At 36.9% G+C, this 26665-nt stretch overlaps 1 protein-coding gene across 4 annotated transcripts in view; it reads left to right on the forward strand.

Moving 5' to 3' along the window:
* The first annotated feature begins 1692 nt into the window (after window positions 1–1692).
* LOC149792302 (MAM domain-containing glycosylphosphatidylinositol anchor protein 1-like) overlaps window positions 1693–26665 on the forward strand; it is a 165030-nt gene continuing 140057 nt past the window's right edge. For 3 of the 4 annotated variants that reach the window (XM_089970870.1, XM_089970874.1, XM_089970873.1), the window contains exons 1-4: window positions 1693–1936; window positions 11434–11565; window positions 17172–17516; window positions 23600–23677. In XM_089970870.1, the coding sequence (XP_089826996.1) occupies window positions 1858–1936; window positions 11434–11565; window positions 17172–17516; window positions 23600–23677 (634 nt within the window). In that variant the 5' untranslated portion in view covers window positions 1693–1857. The remainder of the gene's footprint in view (window positions 1937–11433; window positions 11566–17171; window positions 17517–23599; window positions 23678–26665) is intronic. The other variant, XM_089970872.1, reaches the window with a different exon arrangement.

A 26665-nucleotide genomic window follows, 5' to 3' on the forward strand; every position in this document is an offset into this window, starting at 1 on the left:
TACACACAGAAGGGAAGAAGAAAAAACAAACCCAAAATCTTCCATCCCCACAAACGTAGGCGAACTCATACAAACACACTATCTACTGTCCACACAGAAGGGAAGGGGAAAAATAAACCCAATATATAATGTCCACACACGAGAAGGAGACGAAGAAAAAAACAAATATAATATTAACACGGAAGGGAGAGAAACAAACCCCAAAACTGCTATCCACACAGAGAGAAGAAGAGAAAACAAAACCCAAATCTACTATGCACACACTGGAAGGAGAAAAAATAACCCAATATTTACTATTAACACAGAGGGTAAAAAACGTAGTATAATAACCCCACAGAGGGAAGAAGAAAACGTTTCTCGAAATCACCCAAGCCCTCACCTACGATGACCAGCTCTACCAAACACCCACATCCACACACACACTCCAAAACCCATTTAAGCCGTTATTCTGTGGCGTCAGTGTGTGATTTTAGAAACAATCAAGACACAAAATGATGGATGAACAGACTCACTATTCTTTTTTACCCTCTTGCATGACTAAAGTGCGTGCGTGAAGGAAAACATCTCTTCCATTTCAACTGTAGCTCAAAGAAATGACAAAGAAGGATAGAAAGAGGTAAAATAGTACATATTCATGCAGTGTCAATAAAAACAAAACAGACCATCATTATTATAAAAGTCAAGACCAAGAGACACTGACGTTTTCTTTAGTAAGATTCCTTTTCTTTCCTGGTTTCGGAACTACAGGTGGGGTTGTGAGCAACTGATATAAGTGTTATATCACTGAATTTGTGACATGGGGAAGAGAAGTGTTTTGCAACTGTACAACTGTACAGCATCTTTGTCATCCAATCAGATCTTTAAAGATTGATTCTTTTGTCTAACTTCTCAGTTTCATTATTACTTTCTATGTTTTGCACATTCTTTTTGGACCATGTATGTTCCGTTTTTCTCTAGTCGCTGTGCTAGAAAATATATTGGTCTCTACCATATGTTGACAGGTTTTACACCTTTTACCGTAACAGGGGCCATGTTTATTAGGGTGGTCTTGGTTAGTGATTGGCGTTAGCTTGGCCCTGACTCGGAATGTCCTTCAGGTTGTTTGTTTACTACTGGTTTGTTCGGGAGGATTAACTTTAGTGTGTCACACAATTCCACGATCGTCCAGTGTTTCCGGGTGATTTTACCTACTTTGGGATTGTCTGGATAGCATGTCACGATAAATGGTATCCGATCAACATTTTGTTCTTCATATTTTGGTAGGTCATTGCGGTTTCTTTGTTGAGCCCTTTGGGTTGCCTACGCTATCGAGTCTCTGTAATAGCCTCGTTTAATCAAATGTTCAGGTAACTCTTCAGATCTTTTTCGGAATGTTTCATCGTCGGAGCAGTACGTATCCTAAGTACGTGGCTATATGAGATGTTCCTAATGAAGTGTTTTGGATGACAGCTCGTTGGGAGGAGACACTGGTGTTTGCCGGTTGGTTTCGAGTATTTGTCTATACGGAGTTCCTTTTCTATATATATATATATATATATATATATATATATATATATATATATATATATATATATATATATATATACATTTATATATATACATTTATATATATATATACAGATAAACATGCGTATATATGTGTGTTTCCTTGACTATGTGCTAGGTGATCCATCCATAGTCGTTTCCGGAAAATTAGATATTTGCTTGTCAGTTTAGTAAGAGATACCATGACTTGTTTCAAGTGGCTGCATTAAACAAGGAATTCTTTGTGTGATGAACAGCTAAAATATTTTCCGCTCGTGTAACTACTAAAACTAAGTATCTTTTCTTGGTGCAAGTGTCCCGATCGATGCAAGTATGAAGGCTACAGTTGCAGCCGTTTCATCTATGTTCTTCAGCATCATCTTCAGCCTCACAGGAGCAATCCACAGACAGGGTATGTTACACTTATTTGTGTTTTTCACATAGAGTAAGTTACTTTGTTTTCAATCGTCAAACAAAGTATATTACACTGACGGATTGGTTACGTAGGGTAGGGTATCCTTACATGTTTCTGTCAGTCAGGGTAGGGTATATTTACATGTGTCTGTCAGTCAGGGTAGGGATACATACATGTGTCTGTCAGCAAGGGTAGGGTATATTTATATGTGTCAGTCAGGGTAGGTATACATACATGTGTCTGTCAGTCAGGGTAGGGTATATTTGCATGTGTCTGTCAGTCAGGGTAGGGATACATACATGTGTCTGTCAGTAAGGGTAGGGTATATTTATATGTGTCAGTCAGGGTAGGGATACATATATGTGTCTGTCAGTCAGAGTAGGGTACATTTACATGTGTCTGTCAGTCAGGGTAGGTATATTTACATGTGTCTGTCAGTCAGGGCAGGGATATATACATGTATCTGTCAGTCAGGGTATGGTATATTTACAAGTGTCTGTCCGTCAGGGTAGGGTATATTTACATGTGTCTCTCAGTCAGGGTAGGCATACATACATGTGTCTGTCAGTCAGGGTAGGGTATATTTACATGTGTCTGTCAGTCAGGGTAGGGATACATACATGTGTCTGTCAGTAAGGGTAGGGTATATTTATGTGTCAGTCAGGGTAGGAATACATATATGTGTCTGTCAGTCAGAGTAGGGTACATTTACATGTGTCTGTCAGTCAGGGTAGGGTATATTTACATGTGTCTGTCAGTCAGGGCAGGGATATATACATGTATCTGTCAGTCAGGGTATGATATATTTACAAGTGTCTGCCAGTCAGGGTAGGATATATTTACATGTGTCTCTCAGTCAGGGTAGGCATACATACATGTGTCTGTCAGTCAGGGTAGGGTATATTTACATGTGTCTGTCAGTCAGGGTAGGGATACATACATGTGTCTGTCAGTCAGGGTAGGGATACACACATGTGTCTGTCATTCAGCATAGGATATACTTATGTTTCCGATCGCTTTTCTAATGGCTTTATGAAATTAAACTATGAAAAAGGTCCAACACAGATCTGTATAATGTTTCCAAACAATATATGAAAACGTGTCTGATTCTGATTCGAAGGGGGTGAATACAATGAAGACCATGTATATACCCAGGGCCGGCGCTACGATATAGGCAAACTAGGCAGCGGCCTAGGGCACTGATTTCAGGGGGCGCATTTCTCTAAATCAACAACAGTTTTCAAAAATAAATAAATAAATTTCAGTTTTATTGAGGGTCGTTTTTTATCCTGGTTTATTTCATACAGGGACAAATAATCGGGTAGATTCAGTCTGACCAAAACACCAGGCTGACCGGAACAAGCAAAATGAGTGAGTAAAAATCGCGCGTATACGAAACTTTCAGGACGTAATTACGTTCGCGTGTTTTTATAGGCCAAGAGTTTTTCCGTGGAATCATGCGTATACGAAACCTTCAGTTTGCCGCGGAAACCAAACTGAGGCGGGTAACTCCTTATTTTAATGGTATAAACAAGGAAAAAAAATGCCTTTGTGGGGTATTTAAATGTCCGTCTTTCTGTTTGTTTAATCTTGTCTTAATTTTGCAAATAAAATAGTATCAAGTAGTGCTTTTTGGGAGGTGTCCGGACATTTGAGCACAGACATTTGGTCTGTGCTCAAATGTTGAATATTTTTTAAAAAAATCTTATTGGTTATAAATTTTGAAATTGATATTTTCCGCGGGGGGGGGGGAGGGGGCGCCAGAATCTAACCTTGCCTAGGGCGCCAGATAGTCCGGCGCCGGCCCTCTATATACCATTATCAAGTGAATAAATGTGGAAATGTAAACTGTGTACATGAATGTGCTCTTGTTATATACATATGTCGCTATTAGAGTAGGAAAGGGATCCCAGAGAGAACTTGAGCTCATCATCATTATCTTGATAGCAACCATCAACAAGGATACGTTACAAGTGTTTGTTTTGAGTACGTCATGTGACCTGTTTGTGCATCATTATTTTATGTAATGTAATGAGCCTCATGTTTCCCATGTTCTTTTATTTAACTTTAAGAAGAGACTTTGTCTTGTTGGCAACTGAGTGTTCTAGAAATGACCTTTCGACCCACATTCTGGTCCTATTTTTTATCTTATTATTTTATTCGATGTTGTTTTCTTGCATTGACATCTTTAGCAGAATCATTCTTATCGTTGTGTTCTCAATTTTAGCTTGTGGATTTATTTATTAAATTTATTATTCACTGGAAATAAAAGGTGTGCATAAAACTGTTATTGGACTGGAACGTTAAGCTGTAATTGTAGTAAATTCAGACAAAAACATTAATGTACGATTATTTTAAGGCTATAGAGACGTAACAATAGATGGTGCAAATAAAAAATGGGAGATGGCATACACAATATTTTCAGATAAATTTCCAGGAATGGAATGCTTAAACAGAGGCACAGGCATTCAGATTCATTCACACGTATATAGACATACATATTCACACGTATATAGACATACAGATTCACACGTATATAGATAATACAAACTCACACGTATATACGCATACAGATTCACACGTATACAAACATACAGATTCACACGTATATAGACATGCAGATTCACATGTATACAGGCATACAGATTCATATGTATACAGGCACACAGATTCACACGTATATAGGCGTATAGATTTACACGTATATAGGCGTATATATTCACACGTATATAGGCATACAGATTCATACGCATATAGATACAGATTCACACGTATATAGGCGTACAGATTCACACGTATATAGGCATACAGATTCATTCACACGTATATAGACATACAGATTCACATGTATATAGACATACATATTCATTCACACGTATATAGACATACAGATTCACACGTATGTAGACATACAGATTCACACGTATATAGACATACATATTCATTCACACGTATATAGACATACAGATTCATTCACACGTATACAGTCATATTCACACGTATATAGGCATAAAGATTCACACGTATACAAGCATACAGATTCATATGTATACATGCATACAGATTCACAAATATATAGGCATACAGATTCACATATATACAGGCATACAGATTCACACGTATATAGACATACAGATTCACACTTATATAGACATACAGATTCATTCACACATATACAGGCATACAGATTCACACATATACAGGCATACAGATTCACACGTATAAAGGCTTACAGATTCACAAGTATATAGACATACAGATTCACTAGTATATAGGCATACATTCTCGCACATACATAAGCATACAGATTCACACATATATAGGCATACATATTTACACGGGATTTTCTATTGAATAATTATAATCGTCGCCGCCACCCTCGGCCATTTTCGGCTATTTAGATAACAATAAAATGACAAATTTGACATAGTCCGTGCAAAGCACGAATGGAAAAAGAATTTAAATTTATAAAGAAACCATTATTAACTCCGTTGCTATAGGAACTAAGGAATACAAACTGAAACTAAAAACACTGTTATTTCAAATGAGATATTTCAAAATGATACCCGGTACAATTTTAGAAAAAATTGGAAAAAAGAACACGAATAGAATCAAGAAGATATTAAAATCTTTCCTAATACAACATTAGTTGTTACCATTAATTATGAGATTTCTTCGCATCGACAAATTCGATAGTTTGCAGGTGATTAAATGAATTACAAAATGGTATCAGACACATCACATAGATGTTTCTTTTATTCAAGTTTTAATTATGTATATTTGAATCTAGCGCATGTTGGATAGCATTCCAACGTTTTAATTTCCCTGCGACAACATACTACAAGAAGGAAATATAAACCACGGAAAAAGGTACTTAATAAATAAAAAAAAACGTTTACTGGCTCACCTGTTGTTGATATATCTAAATAGTTAACAATAATGTTTACAAGGTCGCCCATTACGGGTGTAGATGCAAAGATGCAATAAAGACCGTAATGAAAAATAGCTTCACTGTTAAAATGCTTAGCGATCAAATCAGCCGCATTAAATGGCTCATAATTGTAATGTGCTCTTCTATCCCTTTTTCAGAGGTCATTTGAACATGTTTGATATTTTCAACAATTATTATTCCTCTTTTGATGGATCAGAGGAAGCATTTTCTTTTCTCGAACAATAAAATTCAAATGATAGAATGTTGATTACGTTCAATGCTGTTTCGTCTTGATGTATGTTATGTTAATTTTCTTGATAAGTGTGATACCCTGTGGTATACCACACCATGGTAGTTTTGTATTAATTTATGCGTTGACTATTTTCTTCTCTCTTTTTTTACGGTACTCTGTATTTTCCCTACAGCTTAATTTACACTATTCTTTTTGTTACGGTTTGAATCTAGCTTGCCTTTTAGCGAAACTCTGTTACAGTTAAAATATTTTGTGTAAGAATGTTATTGAGTGTCAAACCAATTGGAGTATAGTACCTTACCGAAGTATACACCACGATGGATGACATCGACTGGTCCGATTCGGTCCTGATCCGACACGCAAACCACTGTGCCACCGCGGCTCCAAGTAGCAGTAGTAATCGTAGTAGTGGCTACACTAGTAGTAGCTATGGTAGCAGAAACTGTGATCGTATTTTGAGTTACAATATTATTAATTGTAGTGATAGCAGCAGTAGTAGTAATACAAGTTAATGCTAGACTCAAGACAGAGTTTAACAGGAAGTTGTGATTTGTATTCGGTTTAAGTACATGCCCGGTTTGTCCGCCCTCTTAGATAAACTCTGTATAATTCTTTAAATTTTCTTTACTATGGAAGTTAATTCCCTTTGAGCATATATCGTGTAAAAGGTACACCTTTTACATTTTTTTCTCTCACATTTTTAAATATTAAACTTGATATTGCAAATATTGGATGCCGACGACAGCTTTAACTGAAAAATATACGATTCCAGAAACTGGAAAAGGACAGTGAGAAGTCTTTCTGGTTCTTTACATGGGCATTTTTGTTTTTGTTTTAAACGAAAACAAGACGACAATGCTAGGGGCCACCTGGTGATAATCGTGTTAGAAATTAAAAATTGATGGTTGACACGGCTACGTTTCAAGTATTTTTTAAAATATCCTTGATAGGTTTTTTTAATAACATCGGTATGAATTTATTATTTTCGCCAGTCTTTTGAAGCTGAATATTAGATATTTTAATAATATAGTATACTGAAACATAATGACAATTTAATTATATTTGCATATATATTTATTTACACTATATATTTATTAATGTAAGCGATTAATCATTTCATTCTAATGCATCCCTATTATAACGGGGATATAGAAAAGACCCAATGTGCCCTTCTGCATGGGACTAAAGTGTATGTCAACCTGGCCATGTAGACGCTAATTAAGTGGTAATTCTTGTTCTAACATTTAATTATAAAATAGTTTAAATTAAGTATATTCAATTTCTGATTGTTGAATGCACTGCACCTTAAATGTATTCAACAGCATCCAGACCAAGATTATTGATTGCTGTAGACTTTTACGTTGATGGCCATATGCTTAACTGGGTCAAGAAAAGAGGACGTTGCATCTATCATAACAAATAACAATGTAGTATGAGTTTGTTTTCAACACACGATGCTTTCTTTGTGACATCAAAAAGGGCAATATTCAATCCGGTTTAAATTGGGTAATATCCCTCGATAAACTCGTCCAAAATGTCTACATAATTTTACAGCTTTTGTCGAATGAACTTCTCGGGGCGTGTAAATAATGACCTTCCAATGGAATATGCATGTTTGACGATCCAAATAAAGTAAATACTTGCCATTTAAAGGTATATGTAATCAAATTATAGAAAAGGATTCCCATTGCCGGATTTGTCAGTTTTCAATCTTTGCATTACTTGTATGACTTTTTATATAATGGATTCAGTAGCTGCTGTGGCTCAGTATTTAGTTACATTGCCCAATGCCTATCAAAAGATGTAATAACTGTCTTGTTTTGAGTTTTTGTAAGTTTTTTCAGCGGGTGGGGTGGGTGGAGGAAGAGTTTTCTCTTTAGTAAAAGTTAATGAGAGATCAGATGTCCCTTGTCCAGTACCTGCTTTGTGTTCTACTGTCAAGACTGGGGTTTTGCATTGCCAGTTGTATATACAGCAATACAGAATTTCTAAGTACTATCAGAAATCTATCTGAGTTACTAGAAAACCTATTTTCTCGTGCATCTTTATGTCAAATACCGGTTATCCTCCATGTTTCTGCAAAACTAAACTAACTTCCGCGATTAATGATTCTTTAGAATTATCCATCTTACAAATAACTACCGGTCAAGTGTTGTTTCTTAACAATTATAAAAAAAAATTTCTCTCTCTCTCTCTCTCTCTCTCTCTCTCTCTCTCTCTCTCTCTCTCTCTCTTACAACGTTTTGTACACGCATGAGAGATATTGTGCTGTACGAAAACAATGTTACATTCATGTACCCAAATCATGTCACAAACGTCCGAATGTTTAGTCTTGATACGATTGTAAATGTTGACCTATGATATGATTTACACCTCCATGTGTCAGTGACGTCGCCTTACAATGTTGTAGCACTTGTGCTATTCTCATATGCCACCTATGTGTGACCGGAGATTTAATTTTTATTAATAACAGTTTTGTTCTGTTCTGAAAATTCTAACTGGTCGCAAGCACAACATGTTCAAAGAAACGCGTGAACAATTACACTGGACAACAAATTTTTACAAAAGTCATGTTACTGAAATAAAATTAGTCAATTCTTATCAATTTTTATGTGCTGAACACGAATATGACAGTCAAATTGCAAAATTGGCTCTAGTTTTTTTGTAATCTGCAAGAAATTAATGTTTACATAACGAAATGCATTCCAATAGTAAAAGGTCAACTGTAATAGCCTACCTATAAAAAATCAAGTCATTGACTACATCTTAGATTTCTTCGCCTGTCTCTTGTACAGCTGTTCGGGAGCATCTCTGAGGAGTGTCCAGCAGTAGTCAGCCAGCATTGTAGTGGACCATTTTCCCTGGTATCTTTGTTCCATTGTTGCGATATCTTGATGAAAACGTTCGCCGTGTTCATCACTAACAATACCACAGTTGCTAGGAAAGAAATCCAAATGGGAATGAAGGAAGTGAATCTTTAGAGACATATTGCAGCCAAGTTTCTTATACTTCATCAACATGTCTTCTACTAGTTCCTTATAGTTTTCTGCCCTAACATTTCCGAGGAAGTTTGTAGAAACTAGGCGAAAAGCATTCCATGCTTGTTTCGCGTCACCTTCCAGCAAGTTGTTGAACCGGTCATCTTTGAAAAGCTCTCGAATCTGAGGACCCACAAAAACTCCCTCTTTAATCTTTGCTTCGCTGAGTCGAGGGAATTTTTCATGCAGGTATCGGAATGCTGGCAAAGTCCGGTCAATGGCTTTCACGAAGTTCTTCATCAAACCTAGTTTGATGTGAAGGGGTGGTAGCAAGATTTTCTGAGCCTCAACCAGAGCTGGGTGTTGGATATTCTTCTCTCCAATGGCTACATTCTGCCTGTGAGTCCATTCCTTCCTCATGTAGTGCATTTCCCTTGATCGGCTATCCCACTCTCATAAGAAACACATGTATTTTGTATATCCTTGCTGCAGTCCCATTAAAAGGGCAACTACCTTCAAATCACCACAGAGGTGCCAGCTGTACTTGTTATACTCAATGGAATTCAGTAGCTGCCTTAAGTTATCGTATGTCTCTTTCATGTGGACAGCATACGCTACTGGAATAGATGGAAGAATGTTTCCATTGTGCAAAAGCACAGCCTTGAGACTCAGTTTCGAAGAGTCCACAAATAGTCTCCATTCTTGTGGGTCATGAGTGATTTTTAAAGCATTCATGAGGCCCTCAATATCGGAACAGAATATCAGATTACTTTCCTTTCTGAAGAAAGGCTCCAATTGCTGGTGGCGCTTTCGATATGCAGTAATTGTGACATCTTCTTCTAGAAGATTCCATTGTTGGAGTCTTGATCCTAGCAATTCTGCCTTGTTCTTTGATAAGTCCAAATCACGAATCAGGTCATTTAGTTCTTCCTGTGTTATTCTGTGTGGGGTTGATGATGCACCACAGTGAAAATCTGGATCACTGCATGCTGATGGACCAGGAGAAGAACAGGTCGACTCACCTTTGTCTTCGTCAGATGAATCAAGAGAATATTCTGCTGGAGGTTCTGGAATAGGAAGTCCCTCACCATGTGGAACTGGTCTCAATGCAGACGGAATGTTTGGGTAGACTATTCTCGACTTCTTTCGCTTCGTTATTCCGCCGGAAAGAGGAGGAACCAAGCAGAAGTAACAGTCATTTAGGTGGTTGCTTGGCTCTCTCCACACCATTGGGACTGCAAACGGCATTGATGACCTTTTGCAATTCAACCACTGTGAAAGCTGTGTTGTACATGTAGCACAGCATATATGCGGAGCCCAAGGCTTGTCTTGGTCACCAACCTTGCATCCGAAGTAAAGATGATATGCCTTCTTCACTTGAGAATTGATACTTTTCTTCTGGTTGGCAAATGTCACTTCCCCACAAATATAGCAAAAATTGTCCGCGGTATTAACACACTTTCGAGGCATTACTGTTCTTTATTGTACGTAAATGGATAAAATAATAAGTTTTATGTAACAGTAGCTTGAACTGTCTCGCACAACGTCTAAAATATTTTAAATGCTGAACCTATCTGATTGGGCTTTATATAGTACACTGCTTACGTCAGCTTCAGCAGCCGCCTGGCATTAGTATAATAGGCCTACACATGTATAGTACACTGCTGACGTCAACTTACTTCAGCAGCCGCATGGCATTAGTATTGCATTGCATCAGAAAATGATGCAATCAACTGTGGATGATGTGAGCATGATGGTATTATGCAATGTTACATCATTATTCCGGATGTTGCTGCAGTCCTACTGGAGAAATTTACACAGTGAAACATAGAAAATGAGGTATATGAATATCTTCAAAACGAGAGCCAATACAAATTTTTCACGGTTATATTCGTGTTCGGCACACCAAAATACTACAGATTAGGGCCTTTTCAAGTCAGTAATGATTTCACTGTTGACCAGTGTTATGTAACTCCAGGTGTTGTGGTTACCTAGTTTAAGAGGATGCATTCCACCCATTGGGTTAGACACATGGATACATCCCGCTATATAATAAGTATATATTAAACTAACATAAATTGTTATCTTCTTTCTTTCTTTCTCATCTCAGTTACTTCAATTCATTTTTTTTCTTCTCAGACGGTATTGCCTTTTTCCTCTTATAACATGTTAACATATTTAAAGGCATCTGATGTATAGAAAATACGTTCTATATATAAATATATCTGCTGTTCAGAAAATAAGTTTTATCTTCGCCAAACAAAAATTCATTCTACGTATTGGTATTTAATTTTGACGCCTTAATTATTATGAATTTTGCTAATTATTCCAGATACCTGTAATTTTGACGATGGGATGTGCGGTTGGGTTCAAGGAGAAACAAACAAGTTTAATTGGACAAGAACGTCTGGTGGCAGCAATACAATCAACACGGGGCCGAAGAGTGGCCACACTACCGGCAACTGTACGCCATGCTCATTATTGAAGTATAATGCACGTTTTACCTGCAATTTTGTTTAGTGAATAATACTTCAAAATCAACAGAAAATATGCCAATATGTAACATGAAATAAGCATTTTTACGATGAAGGATAATTTATGTCGCGCATGTTTTTGGATTTAATTGTTCAAATTAGATGTAATTTGGTCAACGACAATGCTAGGTTTATACCGTTCTTGATCATTGTGTGTATAACCTTTTATCTTTATTCGGGAAGATTCCTGATGTAAGCATCATTCAACTCATACTTTGGAACCTAAATTTCAAAAACTGATAATAAACACCGCCCTGTCATTTGATAATTCATTACATTTATTACCGCAATCCAATTTTAAAAATTTTCATCGACATCATTACTATTATAGACCAACCCAAAGTCAAAACATATTCATATCAAGACATGCATTTTAAGGTACTTCTGTATACTTTGTCATAAAAGTAACCCTGAATCGCCATACCCGTTTCTTTCAGTAGTAATAATGTGTTGACGATTATCAGACCTTGTCTTACGAGTCACACATAAATGTTGCTTAGAGTTTGATACACGACTATGGATAAGGTCCGAGTAAACCGAATATTTCTACCTTCCAAAAAAGACGGCTTTATTTTAAGCTCAAATATCATGGAAATTATAATGCCAAATGATATCCAAGGTCAAATCAGTACATGCAGTTTGTATATGGGTATAATGATAATCAACTAAGATTGTTACAGCGCCGTATTTTCGACTACCAATACTAAGTTAAGTTCAACTATCGGAAAAAGATGACAAATTCTGAAGCTGGTAACACTGAAACTGCACATGTAGTGTACGAAAATGGTGTTAACATTGTGTGCATCAATCAAAGTTTCAAGACAGTGTTTGACTACAATGACTCGTTCGCACAGTGTTGGTTAACTATCGTCCTATTGAAATAGTGACTGTAACCTAGATTCAGTCTCTTACATGACAGATTTTAATTTCGGTTATTAATGTTGACTGATCAATATTAGAGAAAACAAAGAGTACAGTAGTATTTAATATTGCCTGTATGACGCCATCCTCTAATGTCCTCTAGCATCGTACATATTCTAATAAGCTTCAAACGAGTATTGCTCACGGTGACGTTATGAAACGAGTTCCAAATTTCTGCGGATATCAACGCGATGTCATAACGTATGTCCTAAGAAATTAATCTTGGTGTTCTATACGTCACGGTAAATAGGTTGCTGATACCATGTCAAAGGAGCAAGGTTGTGTGTGTATGTCATCTCCAGTGCCATGTTATACTAAGTCGTTGTACAAAATATTGTACACGACATCGTTTTCTCGACGCGACTTCTGTTAGATCTCCACGATCTCACTGTCGACTTCAGCGCCATCATTGATTGTCAGTTTGCTGCCGGGGAGTAATTTTAGACGCGTCACAAACTGTTATGTCACTTGTTTGAAATCTTGCACCACGTAGATATTATTTTTTACTTTTATTGATAAAATTCTTCCTTCAACGGATGCATTATTGTAAGTACTTTTGTACGATGAGTGTCTTCACTAAGAAAATCATCAAATTTATCCAATGTCTTCCAATTATCTTGCCCAGGATTCAATGTATACATAACAACTTTTGTTGTAATGTGTATGTTGTTGAGCAATATGTTTAACAACAGATTTTTATTGCCACATCCGATGGACAAAACCATCATTTAATGACAACCCGGAAACAAAATATTGTGAAAAGGTTACGATCCTGATTATTTAGTTCACCAGATATATATCAATGAAATGTGCATCATGTGGAACAATAATTGGCGGCAACGGTAGCAACAGAAGCGTCACTAGAGCTGTTCAACAAACGCGGTTTAAAACTGGCGACTTAATTCTTGCCCTGTTAATTATGTCGACACAAAAAATAACATACTTTCCCTCGCCAACAAACAACACATAGGACGCCACAAAATAGTACATACATCTTGTAAGGGCAGCACATTATATTATTCTGAACCGAAAATCCTTTCTGCAGTGTTTAACTTTTCGTCTGACCTTGATGGTTACAAATTGATGAATGATGCTGAAGGTGCCAGATGTTTTGCCGCTAAGTGGGGGGAATTCAAAATATGTCAGTGAATATTTTTGAAATCCTATGACCTTCTGTAACAGCCTTCTAGAACAGTGTCAGGTTCTAAAGGCTCTAATATGCGTAGAAATAACAGCAGGCGGATTAGTTTCACATTCCCTCACCAATGCTCTTTATTCTAAGTCGGATGTGGATTACATCTAACGAAGACACTGAGCACAGCTCTGTGTGTGTGTGTGTGTGTGTGTGTGTGTGTGTTGGATTTTTAATGTAATTCTATATTTTAAAAAGTCAGTCATGTCGTTACGATGTCTGCTGCAGTGTGAGCCTTTTTAGTGATGACTTGAAAACGGGCATCATGCCGCAGACAGGTGGCATCATGTCACACCCAGTAATATTAAAAGGACTCCAGACCGATTATATCTAACACTAGCCTCTTAATGGTGAGCGCCTAGTACCATTTTATAAGTCATTGGTTTGAATGGGTTATAACCCGAGGCGGTTGCTCTAGCCACCGGGCCACCGAAGCGGTCTAGCACAGCTTTGTGAATGATATGTTTATTTATAAAGTAATTGAACGATGAATGAATCTGGCACCGTACTCGTGAGCATCACGTCGTACAATGGAAAACGGTATCATTTATAAATGGAACCAATCAGAGCATCCAACGAGTAATCAAATGAGAATCAAAGTGTGGAACTCAAAATTAGATACGATCTATATATGGATTCACCACAGGGATGATCAGTGTATTGCATTTATAAACAGATATGCATGATATATAGATCTCTCACACACAATGATTAATGTATATAAATTATACACAAATATAAACAATTTATGGTTCATCGATATGTATCATGTATGAATAATTAAATTTCATTCTTGTAACTATATTGAATTATATTTTCACCCATATGGTGATAGTTAATAATATTCATTCAAAAGGGAAACATATATGTATCTCGTGGGCCCAACTGGACAATTACGATGCATTTTGGTTCAACTGCGCTTGTCGAATGGTCTAAGAGCAACCACACAGGCCACGTACATCCCACCCTGCCGTAAAATCCCTGTTCAGCCTCTTATTCTTGCATACATGTTGGTCCCGTTGGTGGCCACTACTGTTCTCTATTCAACGTCACCATCGACCGCAAGGTCTCCGCTACCCGAAATCGGACAGAGAGTTCTACGACTTTCCAGGGATAAGCAACACAAATACAATAGAGCAGCCATAAAATACATAACATACAGTTAAATACGAATATTGCGACGTACGTTACGCATGCGCGAATATGAATTGGCTCGTTACAAATTAAAATATTTCATCGGAACTAGAGTACCGCATTCAATATTTTCAAATAACCGCGGCTAAAAACAACAATCACCCTAGGGTAATGCTGTACAATGCAAGGAAAAATAAATACATTTTTGTTCATCTATGATGCGCGAATATTTTACTACGCACAATTTCGAGACATATACCTTGCACTGTCATACAATGAGCTGCAGTGTTCAATTCAGGATCATTTACCTATGTGTTTCAGATATGGTATCATTTTAGGCCTCATTGGTTTCTAATGGACAAACTTCACATAGCTAGCCACATGTTAGCCCTCAATGATTTGTAATAGACAAACTTCACATAGCTAGCCCCATGTTAGCCCCCAATGCTTTCTAATGGACAAATATCGCATAGCCAGCCCCATGTTAGCACTCAATGCTTTCTAATGGACAAACTTCACATAGCTAGCCCCATGTTAACCCTCAATGCTTTATAATAGTCATATTTCACACAGCTAGTCCCATGTTAACCCTCAATGCTTTATAATGGTCAAATTTCACATAGCTAGCCCCATGTTAACCCTAAATGCTTTATAATGGTCAACTTTCACATAGCTAGCCCCATGTTAACCCTCAATGCTTTCTAATGGACAAATTTCACATAGCTAGCCACATGTTAGCCCTCAATGCTTTATAATGGTCAAATTTCACATAGCTAGCCCCATGTTAACCCTCAATGCTTTATAGTGGTCAAATTTCACATAGCTAGCCCCATGTTAACCCTCAATGCTTTATAATGGTCAAATTTCACATAGGTAACCCATGTTAACCCTTAATGATTTGTAATGGAGAAACTTTACATAGCTAGTCCCATGTTAGCCCTCAATGCTTTCGAAGGGACAAATTTCACATAGCTAGCCCCATGTTAACGTGGCTAAGATCACCTGCAGTGTCTGTCGATTCAACCAGAGACAGAGGATTTCTCCTACTAAAGAGACCACGATCCTACACTAATGGAAGCTACGGAATGGAAAAATACTGAATAGATGATTTGATGGAAACCATTGGATACAACGGTAAGCCTTCATATAGATGATTTAACGGAAACCATTGAATACAACGGTAAGCCTTCATATAGATGATTTGATGGAAACCATTGGATACAAACGGTAAGCATTCAGTTTGCTATATTTTGATTCTGATCTACTCAGTGAATGATGAGGTAGGTTGGGGGGAAATAAATCTCGTTCACTATCAGAATCAGTTATGTTGTTTAGTTACAGTATCTATAGTAGCAGCTGTTTCTCTAATTCTTGTTGTACTAATTGATCTCATTTGCTGGAATATGCATGTGACGAGTAAAATTTGACGAATGAAAATTGTATGCATGTCCATATATTTACATGGTAACTCTGAGCACAAAACTAAAAATAGTCTGATAATAAATAACATCTTGGCTTAAAGGGATCATCGCCTCGAATTACTCATTGTCTATCTTTCTGAATAATAAAAGAATACATTCTCATCACCAAAACTAACCAACTTTATATCTTTCCTTCCATTATATTTTAACATTTTTTCCAGCAATAAGCAACCGGTGTTTGCTGTGTCACCGGAAGATAAATAAAATACTTTAAACTTTTGAACAATATTTTAGTACTCTGACATTGAAGGAAAATTAATCCATAATTGGTCGATTTATAATTATGTTATATTAGTTATTCAGTCGTAGCTATTTAAAAACAGTCCACTGTCCTGACTCTTGAAAAGGTCATTCTAGGTAGTTTTGCATCTTTTCTTACAGCCATTAAAAAAAAATTCATTAACTTTCAGAATGTGAAATATCCTCTAAACCATGAGCAACGTCAGGAGTGTGTGGAGGAACATAAGGGTGCTCAATTATCTTATATCCAGCAAGAGGATAAAGACATTAAGGGAAGGACATTGCCATAAGAACTTCGATTTTAATGCGACACTAAAGATCTAGTGAAGAAAAGAAAAACGTACTATTTAAGCTAAAAGCCTGTAGTACGCGTTGCCAAGAAAACATTATGCAAATTAGAGAAATAAAATACTATGCAAATACGTATAGGTTTTCTATATTTGTTTGAATTTTTCACTTCCATGATGCTATTGCACATTTGAAAAATATTCGGTGTGAGTGAATCACCCTTTATACGTATGTTGTCACTTCGAGGGTCATGCAATTTGCTTTGTCTTTTATCCTTCAGATACGGAAGACTACTACATGATTATGAATGCATTAGGAAAGAAAGGAGATAAGGTAGTACTACAACGCATGGTGTCTGATCATGAAGGTCGTGCCTGTCTTTCTTTCTGGTATCGTATGAATGGATTATACATGGGAACTCTGAACGTTAACGTCAGACGAAATGGCAATTCCCCAATTGTGGTGTGGTCTAAAACTGGACAGCAAACCACAAACTGGACTAATGCAAATGTAGACCTGGAAATCGGTTCTAAAGTCATTATTGAGTTTGAAGCTATAAGAGCGAATGGATCTAACGGTAGCATGGCGCTAGATGATGTTTCCCTGACCTATGAATCTTGTTTCAGTAAGTAAATGATTCCTGTGCAAATTCCAACTTTCTCTAGAATAGAATATGTTTGCTACAGTTCTGTATCTCTTTTAATAGGTTGTATTCACCAAAGACCTGTAAATTGTTTTATTGATTAGACAATGATTTTAACAATGGAATAACTTTCGTACGCAAATATATAACATTATATACTAATTGATAGCTAAATCGAGTATAATTCTTTTGTTGTTTTGTTTGATCACGGAATTAGCTAGAGCACCTTGGAGTAAAATCATCAGCATACAGGTATTGATCCAATCAGTGTTTGAAATAATTTTCGATTTGTATTTACGTTCTGATTATGGGAATGTAACTGGATAAAAGTTAAATTAACTTAAGATTGACCATTCAAAAGTGTTACTTTAATAACTAAACTTTAAAACATGTCGGTGAAAAATAGTGTTAGTATCATCACCAGTTGATTTTTTAAACTACGGTATGAAACAAAAGACAAGACTTGACAACATTCTAGTTGTAAAGTTTACAACGTATGAGGTACATAATAAAGAACTTGCTTAACAGGGTTTACAAGATTCGGAAAACAATTAAGAACCTGCAAATATTTTAAGAGTCGTACCTTACCTGTATTCAATAACTTCTTATTTGTGTTATGATGGAATTTTTATCATAGCCTTCTTTTCAATTCTTGCTATGAAAAGGAAATACTCATAACTTAAGAAATGTCCTTGCCCATGGTCAGAGAGAGAGAGAGAGAGAGAGAGAGAGAGATGGAAGGAAAAGAGTTCAGGATCTGTTAAAAAAAAGTGTCATTCATAACGGTGTAGATACATACGGCTACATGTCGAGTGGTACAACGGGATCGACTGTAAGGAAAGACAGAGCCCTATGATTCTCTATGAACGAATGTTATTTAAATAATTGATATATTTAAAGATACATCTATAAAACTTTAGATTTTAAAGCACACGAAATACATATAAAATTACACATTTCCTTCGAGCTTACCAACTTCATTGTATAATTTCTGCCTTTTAGAATATAATACAGATAGTTAGACCTGGAATACATTCATGATAGCCAAAGAGTATACAATTTAATAGCTGCGATATAATGGAACAATCAGTTGAAGAAATGTAATTTACTAAAACTAAAAAGAGAATATTAATTTGGAATAGGTTGCACAAACATTATTCTTTATTACTTGAAGAATCATTTATTTCCAAATTAAATCTAAACATGAAGTTGCTAGCGAATTTGTCTTTTTCAATAATACGTACCATAAATACAAATGAATATAAATTATTTGAAACAATTAAACATTCCATTTCATTATAATATAAAATAGGAAGAACTCAACAAAATTGTTGAAAAAAATATAAAGTCTAGATTGAACTTTACCCTGAAAAGATCAGCATTTAAAGTCCTTATACTTTAAAGAAGTTTGCGAAAACAGACGATTCTTACCATGTTAGGAAAGACAGAGCCCTGTGATTCTCGAAGAACGAATTGACTTTGCGCAAACTTGCTCTCAATTTATACGTAGTACTTGTGGTCGTACATTTCGAATCAGATCAAGGCTCTCGTCCTTTCCCACGGCAAACTCGTATTACTCATCCATTAGGGATTTAGGAATTTGCCTGTTCAGCAGCTTCCCACCAAGTCTAAATTGCTGGCCTTAGGATACAAGAGAAATGTATTTTATGGGTTTTTGCATTTGCTCATAAAGAGCAATCTTTCTTAAAATAGTATACAGTTGAAGTACAGAAGTAGATAAAATTAATCTCAATATATTTTAGTGGAAAATTACTTTCAATATAATTTAATGAAAAATTACTTTTGATACAATTTAGATAAAATTTCAATCTTAATACGTTTACTTACAACTTCTGTTCTAATATATGTATATACGTTAGTTCTGGAAGTGTAAAAATGACGTATAAGATTCGGCGTTTCATCACGAAAGAAAAACATAAAGACGATGATGATATTCATCCCCATTATATTGAGACTGACAGTGTCCAATATCTTTCGTTGTAGGGAACATTTGCCTGTCTAACAGATTAAATGGGAAACATATGATTTGCAGTTCGAAACTTACTTAAGTTTTCAGATATATCATTTGGTTATGAGACATAGACTTTTTCTAAATCCAAACTAGTTCGAAATAACCTGTAATTAAGACCGTTAGATGATGTATTCATGTTAACTGTCAAAGCACGTATATATTTAGAATAATTTGGAAGGCTGAGTAGTGAATCGGGACAAGATAGGATCATATAAAATAAAGAAGGAAAAACAAGTGTTTGTACCGTAGGGTCAAATGGGATTTTAAAATGAGGAAATTTAACATGGGTGGGACTCTAGCGGGTCATGGGAAAGTTGAACATAGGTTTGGACTGTCTAGGGTCAATAGGAATTGAAGAGGTGTAGCTTCATGGTACTGAACACTGGCCACAATGTTGCAAGTGACTTACCTTAATCGGGAAGAACAGTGGAGCAATGGCTGACCTGAATACGCGTTACTCTAAGGACAAATATAGACAGAGACACACACATTATATACACACACGTACGAGCGCACACATACACACATACAAACAAACTTACGAGCGCACACAACGACACATACAAACAAACGTACGAGCACACACAAACACACATACAAACAAACATAAATGCACCAACATACGCGCACACACACCCCACACCCACACAGACTACACAATCACACAGACTACACAAACATACACATTTTTTGGCAAGAGCATAAATCTTTTCTAGGCATTGGAGTTTCTGTTTTCCCTCCTCTCTTCTCCTCCGCCAACATCTTATCTTCTCCACTACATTCTTTGTCATTTCCTCTCCTTTTTCTCCTCTTTCTCCTTCTCCTCCTCCTCCTTTTCTCCTCTTCTCGTTTTCCTCTTTTTAAATGTTTTCTCATTGGTTGCTTTTCCTTTTCGTCCTCCTTCACCTCCTTTTAGGTCTTTCAGTCCTTCCTTGGTCATTTTCAAATTAATAATTTCCATCATGAGTCTGTGAAGACTATAGGCACCATACTCCAATCTCACTGAAAGTTCCTCCACTATCCCCAGGTCATCCACAGCCCATTACAATGTGATCATTTTGTTCAAATGGTTGCTCGCCATTTTTTTGTTATTCAATGTTGATAAATGTGAATCAATCAATCAATCAATTAAAGGATTTAAGTCGCCTACGCAACTAGTGCTTTCGCGACTGGTTAAATCTCGAAGATCGAGATTTTCAATTGATCGGGCCTGTAGGAATGGAGCCACTACAGTCCCGCTTTTATGTGCGAATGTCGCACTTTTTAATTCATGAATATGTCCGGCCGAGGAAAGGAGACAAGGGGCCCGCGGGACTCAAGTCCAGTTGTACTAGTGTACAGAACTCTATTCCAAGGGTGTGTAAGTCACTCGTGTAATTTTCCTAAACCTTTGAGTTATGTAATTCCATTACTATTTTTAATTAAAGTTGGAATTTGGTGTACATGGTGTACTTTTGATTTTCCGAAATGTTGAAAATCAGCTTGATGTCAGGCACCCTATACATGTTTGGGTCACGTTGTGTTTACTTTCGGTTTTCATTTTGTTGGTGGTATACAAAGGATCGAGTTAGGGTTGTGGGTATAGAGCTTGTATCGAAAGAGGTCTTCAATAGCCGAAGGAAGAACCTCATATAAATTGGCAATTTGAAAGTCGATGTCCGTTTTCTTCTTTACTCCTTCTTCATTCTGTGATACCCTCTTTGTTTCTTCTTCGTGCTGTTGTAGTGTTTTGCTGTTTTGCTAGAGTTTGCTGTTCTGTTTCGACTCGATTTCCATTGCCTTAGATCTTGATTTTGCTAAATCGCAGTTAAGATCGTTCTCTTCAGGAATTAGGATTGTGATTGTTTTAGTAGCCGCTGCTTTACCATCACTCTTCCTCTTCACAGTCGATGCATCCCAATTTATTGTCTTCTTAGTTTCCGTCATGTTCTAACTCTGTCGAATTGATTGACTGCGCACAGACACTAGCGCACCTATATAAGGAATGTGACGTTTCAGGTAGCTCTCTTCGAATTGAAAGACAGACTCCGCACTGTGCCTGAATTTTGTAACGCGTGTTAGGATTGGTGAAAAAAAAACCCAATCCGTTTTAATCCGCTCTTTCATTATAAATACCCGCTGTGCATTTCATTCCATTCACCTGTTCTCGTCACAAGATGTGGACTAACGTAGAATCGTTTACCCTCCTATATTTGATGCTGTTCAAACTGTACTATCACATGTATGTCAGATCATCATGGGCTATCACCCAGATGACTGATTCAGCCCTTTGGAAACGAATAATCTATGTGGAGAGACAAGGCTGTCTGAAGCGAGTATTGATCTACGGTCCAGAAGAAGTTTGAGGAAGAGAAGAACATCCGTGTAATGCCCTCTATGTAAACTGAATTGTGTTAACAGAAAACAAACTAAGGCCCTTTTCAGGGCCACACCATTTTCTCGAAAAGATTTACTCTCTTGCCAAATAAATGTGTGTCTGTGTGTGTGTGCGCGCATACGTTTTATGTGTGTGCGTACGATTGTATGCGTGTGTGTGTGCGCTCGCGTACGTTTGTGTGTGCGTGTGTGTTTGTTTTATATGTATATGTCTCTGCCTATGTCTATGACCCTGTCTCTAACCACGTCTCCATGTCTATGTCACTATTTGTCCCAAGAGTAAAGCGTATTCAGGTCAGCTTTTGCTACACTGTTCGAACCGACTGAAGTCACCCACTTGCAAAAGAGTTGCCAGTGTCCAGTACTGTGACGTTACCCCTGTTCAATTCCTACTGACCCTAGACAGTCCCAACCTATGCTAAATTTTCCCTTGACCTGCTATAGTCCCACCCACGTTAAATTTCCCCATGTTAAGATCCCATTTGACCATACGCTACTAACGCCTGCTTTTTTTTTTTTTTTTTTTTATCTTTATTTCATATGATCCTATATTTTCACCATGCATTACTAGGCTACTTTGTGTCGTAAACAGACTAATTTAACCTATAAACATTTTTCCAAAATTGAATTGTGTGACTATTTTCGTGTTTTTGAAGGTAATTCAGCATGACACGATGTTTGTTATAATTATAAATGAGGAAGTTGGCAATTTTCATCTATCACAAAAATCTCTGATGACTATTAGTACGAAGAGAACATAATTCTAAAACGTTTATTATTTGGCTCAAACACTTGAATAAGATCACTTTCAACCTGTGTTATTATAGTTGGATACCCGTCATGAATGAAGATATGTTGATAACAACCTTGTTCCTTAATCTCCACAGCTTCTGCTTCTAAGGCACAGGGCTTTGTATTGTTTATAACGGGGGGGAGGGGGGGGGCGGATATTGTTTCAAAGTAATCTCTCACGCATTTTAAACGACTGCATTTAAAAATCAAATTCAAATAAGCAATATTAAAGGATTCAATTCTAAAAACAATTTTTACATTTTATATCCAAAGGATCTGCAATGTAAATGCGTTTCATATGTATCATATAGAAAGAAATTTGGTGTGATGTGCTTTTGGCACTATCCAAGTCCCTTAGAATTATGTTGAAATTTTCTAAAGATCTTCATTTAAAATAATTGTTATCCTTTGTGTGTCTTTGTAGGAAAATACAAAATATCTTTCCATACTGATCAATGAATTATGAATTTTTCTTATACATAATAATTTTTGCATATATATGAAAAGTTTTATACAGTGTTATACATAACAATTTTTACATATATATAAAAAGAGTTCAACAGTGTTATACATAATAATTTTTGCATATATAAAATGTTATACAGTTGTTTGCATATATAAAAAGTGTTATATAGTGTTATACATAATAATTTTTGCATATGTAAAAAGTGTTATACAGTATTATACATAATATTTTTTGAATATGTAAAAAGTGTTAATACTTCAAACAGTTTGGTGCATATTTTCATAAACGAGCTGGTAATCAATAAACATTCAACCTGCTTTCTTTCTTTTTCATTACTTCGTCAGCCTGCGCATTTAATGATGACTCCTGATTATTTTTTCTTTTTCATTACATCATCAGACTGTGCATTTGATGATAACTTATGCCTATGGGAAGAGAATACATTTTGGAAGATCTCTCCTAATCAATCCAAATTAGGTAAAGTAATCCATAACTTTATCACGTCCATACCGTTATAGTACTGTCAGAATTCACATCCAAAACAGTATGTACGGGTCTGAATTCATATCCATACGTTTATATTACAGACAAAATTCACATCAATATCATTATGGTTATTATCAGAATTCGAATCCACATCTGTATGGTAACGATCAAAATTAACACGATAATCTCGAAATGTTTAAATAAATCTGTGAAAGTAAAGGTATGCAATTGATCTCAAGTTTTACGGATTACCAGGTAAAAGCTGATAGAGATATATTTCAGCTTCAAGCGAGATCAGTAGCGTAGTTGGGTACTTGGGGGACAATGGGAATTAACGTGGCAGACCCACTGGGCCTGTATAGGGACCAGATTTATAGGGACAATGGGAAAATGCATTACAGACCCCCTTGGGCCTGTATAGGGGCAATGTACACTGAGACATGTATAGGGACAATGGGAAAATACATTACAGACCTCTTGGGCCTGTATAGTGACAAGGGAAAGGTAGCGTCTGACGTCACAAGGAATGGGTGTATAGAGATAACACAGACAAGAGACAAATACTTATACAACATTTTTTTTTTAAATTGGGGGCAGGCAAGAAAGTCATTTCTCTTCGAGGCATATGAGTGGCCCTGAAAAGGTCCTTTGGCTTCTTCTTCTTCTTCTTCTTCTTCTTCTTCTACCTTCTCCATTTTTTCATCCATCTCCTAAATTTTCCCAATATTCCTTTCTTCTTGTGTTCCGACTCTGAAATCCAGTCTGGATGACCTATCGCTCCAAATTTCTCCTGGACTTTCCTCCAGTTTTTGTTCAGTCTCTCAAATGCTTCTTTTTTCTTTCTGTTCTTATGTTCATTCCTATCTTTTCCTCATGTGTCTTTAATGTTCTTGACTTCTTCTTCCAAGACCTTTTTCATACTTTCTTCGGTGTTATTGAGTTGGTCCCGTCCCCTTTTGACAAAAGCCCACTCTGTCAAATTGAAGATATCATTAAAAAAACCACCTGACTTTGAAAACATTTTCAAGAGACTGCTTCAGCGTTCCGACTCTTACATATTCAGGCTTGATTAAACCTCTTAACTTCTTTACCTTTCTTCTATCATCCCTTATATATTCTCCGTGGCTACTTTCCACTACATACTCCCCATTTATGATCCAGTACCGACTGTCTTTCAATTTGCTGAATAAAGCGGTGACTTCTACCATCTTCCTTTTTAGTTATTCTGTAGAATGGCACGATTGACGGACGCTTGAGTTTTTATCTGTCAAGCACGGACGTGGAGGAAAACATCCCCTACTTTTCTATTCTCATATTATCTACTAACCACACAAAATCATAACCATAATCTACTATCCACACAGAAGTAATGAGACATAAAACTAACCCAAAATCTACTATCCACACACTCGAAGAAGCAAAATACATAACCATAATATACTATCCACACACGGGAAGGGACAAAACAAAACAAAATATACTATCCACACACGCGGAGACGCAAAAACAAAACCAAACTACACTATCCACACACGCGAAGAAGCAAAAACAAAACCATAATCTACTATCCACACAGAAGGAAAGTTTGAAAGAACCACACACTCTACTATCTACACAAACGTACTTGATCGCTTACAAACCTAAATAATATTATATCCACACAAACGTACGTCAGCACTTACAAACACACACACACACACACACAAATGCTATCATTAGTAAAGGAGTAAGTCTTTATATTTACATTACTCCAGTCACACAAATTGGCAAATTGAATAGTCTCTTTTCTAGAGTCTTGGTTAGCCCTGAAAAGGGCTGTTTTTTCTGGAACTCCAGGTGCACCTGTCAGTGATGACACCTTCCAGGCCTTGCCCCAAACACATCTTCTACTCCAATCATCATCTCTTTTAATTCTTGTGGCTAAGATCGCAGAGGGAGTATAATTGGCTTCAGAATCCCAGTCTTCACTATCTGGTACCCTGATCACTTCCCTCTGTCGGTTCCAGAGCCGTGGATGCTGTTGTGGTTGTGCATGTTGTGGCCTCCTTATATTTTCCACATGTACACCTTCTCCTACTGGTCTTTGTACTGGTGGAATACGTTGTGGCTGTTGTGATTGTTGTGGTACTGTCTATGGAGGCGTCCTCACCATTGGTTTGACTTTCGTTTTCCTCCTCTTCTTTGTTTCTTCTATGCTCCTCCTCCTTCTCTATCCTTGCTTTCTCTTCAATGGCCTCCGCTGCCAGCTCATCCAGGAGGCGCCAGGCGTATTCCAAGTGCATCTGTAGTTCCAAAATCTTCGATTTTCTGCTGCTCATTTTCACTGTTGTCTCGTTGACAATGGATACCCAGACTGACGAGCGTTTCCTATAAATACGTTACCCATGTTATCACTAAAAACGAGCGGACCTAAAAGAAACATTCACGCACTTCTTTTACTGACAGTCACTTATTGAACATTTTTGACAAGCGGTGGAAATGAAGGACTTATAGTCACACTTTCTAACCAAGATAAAGAAATAATGTGCTTATAGACGCACTTTTGTGATTTTTTCTAATTGACTAACATACCATTGGCAACTTAATAATTATTTCTTTTCTAGAGTATTGGGATTCCCTGAAAAGGGCAGTTTTTTTTGTGAATAAGGAGTTATGGCAATCTTTCATGATCTAAGATTGCGACCTCGTCTGGCACCATCGATTTCAACACCGGGGCCACCGAACGAAAGGCTGATTTCACATATCTCCTAAACCATGTCCTCGCTGTCGAGCGACGCCTCGGTATACTGGATATATGACTTACAATTCGTTTGAGAATCGTTTTTCGAAAGTGGAGTTTCACCTTGACTTTCCGTTTGGTGAATGGAATATTTTGTCCCAGATCTCCTTTTATAGCAATGTTGACAGTGTCAAAATACGACCTGCTGACGGGTAAATACTGGGGATGTACCAATTCGCTGTGAACGTGATTGTGTTTCC

The sequence above is a fragment of the Sinohyriopsis cumingii genome, chromosome 9 (genome assembly GCF_028554795.1).
Source record: "Sinohyriopsis cumingii isolate HCF-2022 chromosome 9, ASM2855479v2, whole genome shotgun sequence".
NCBI lineage: Eukaryota > Metazoa > Mollusca > Bivalvia > Unionida > Unionidae > Sinohyriopsis > Sinohyriopsis cumingii.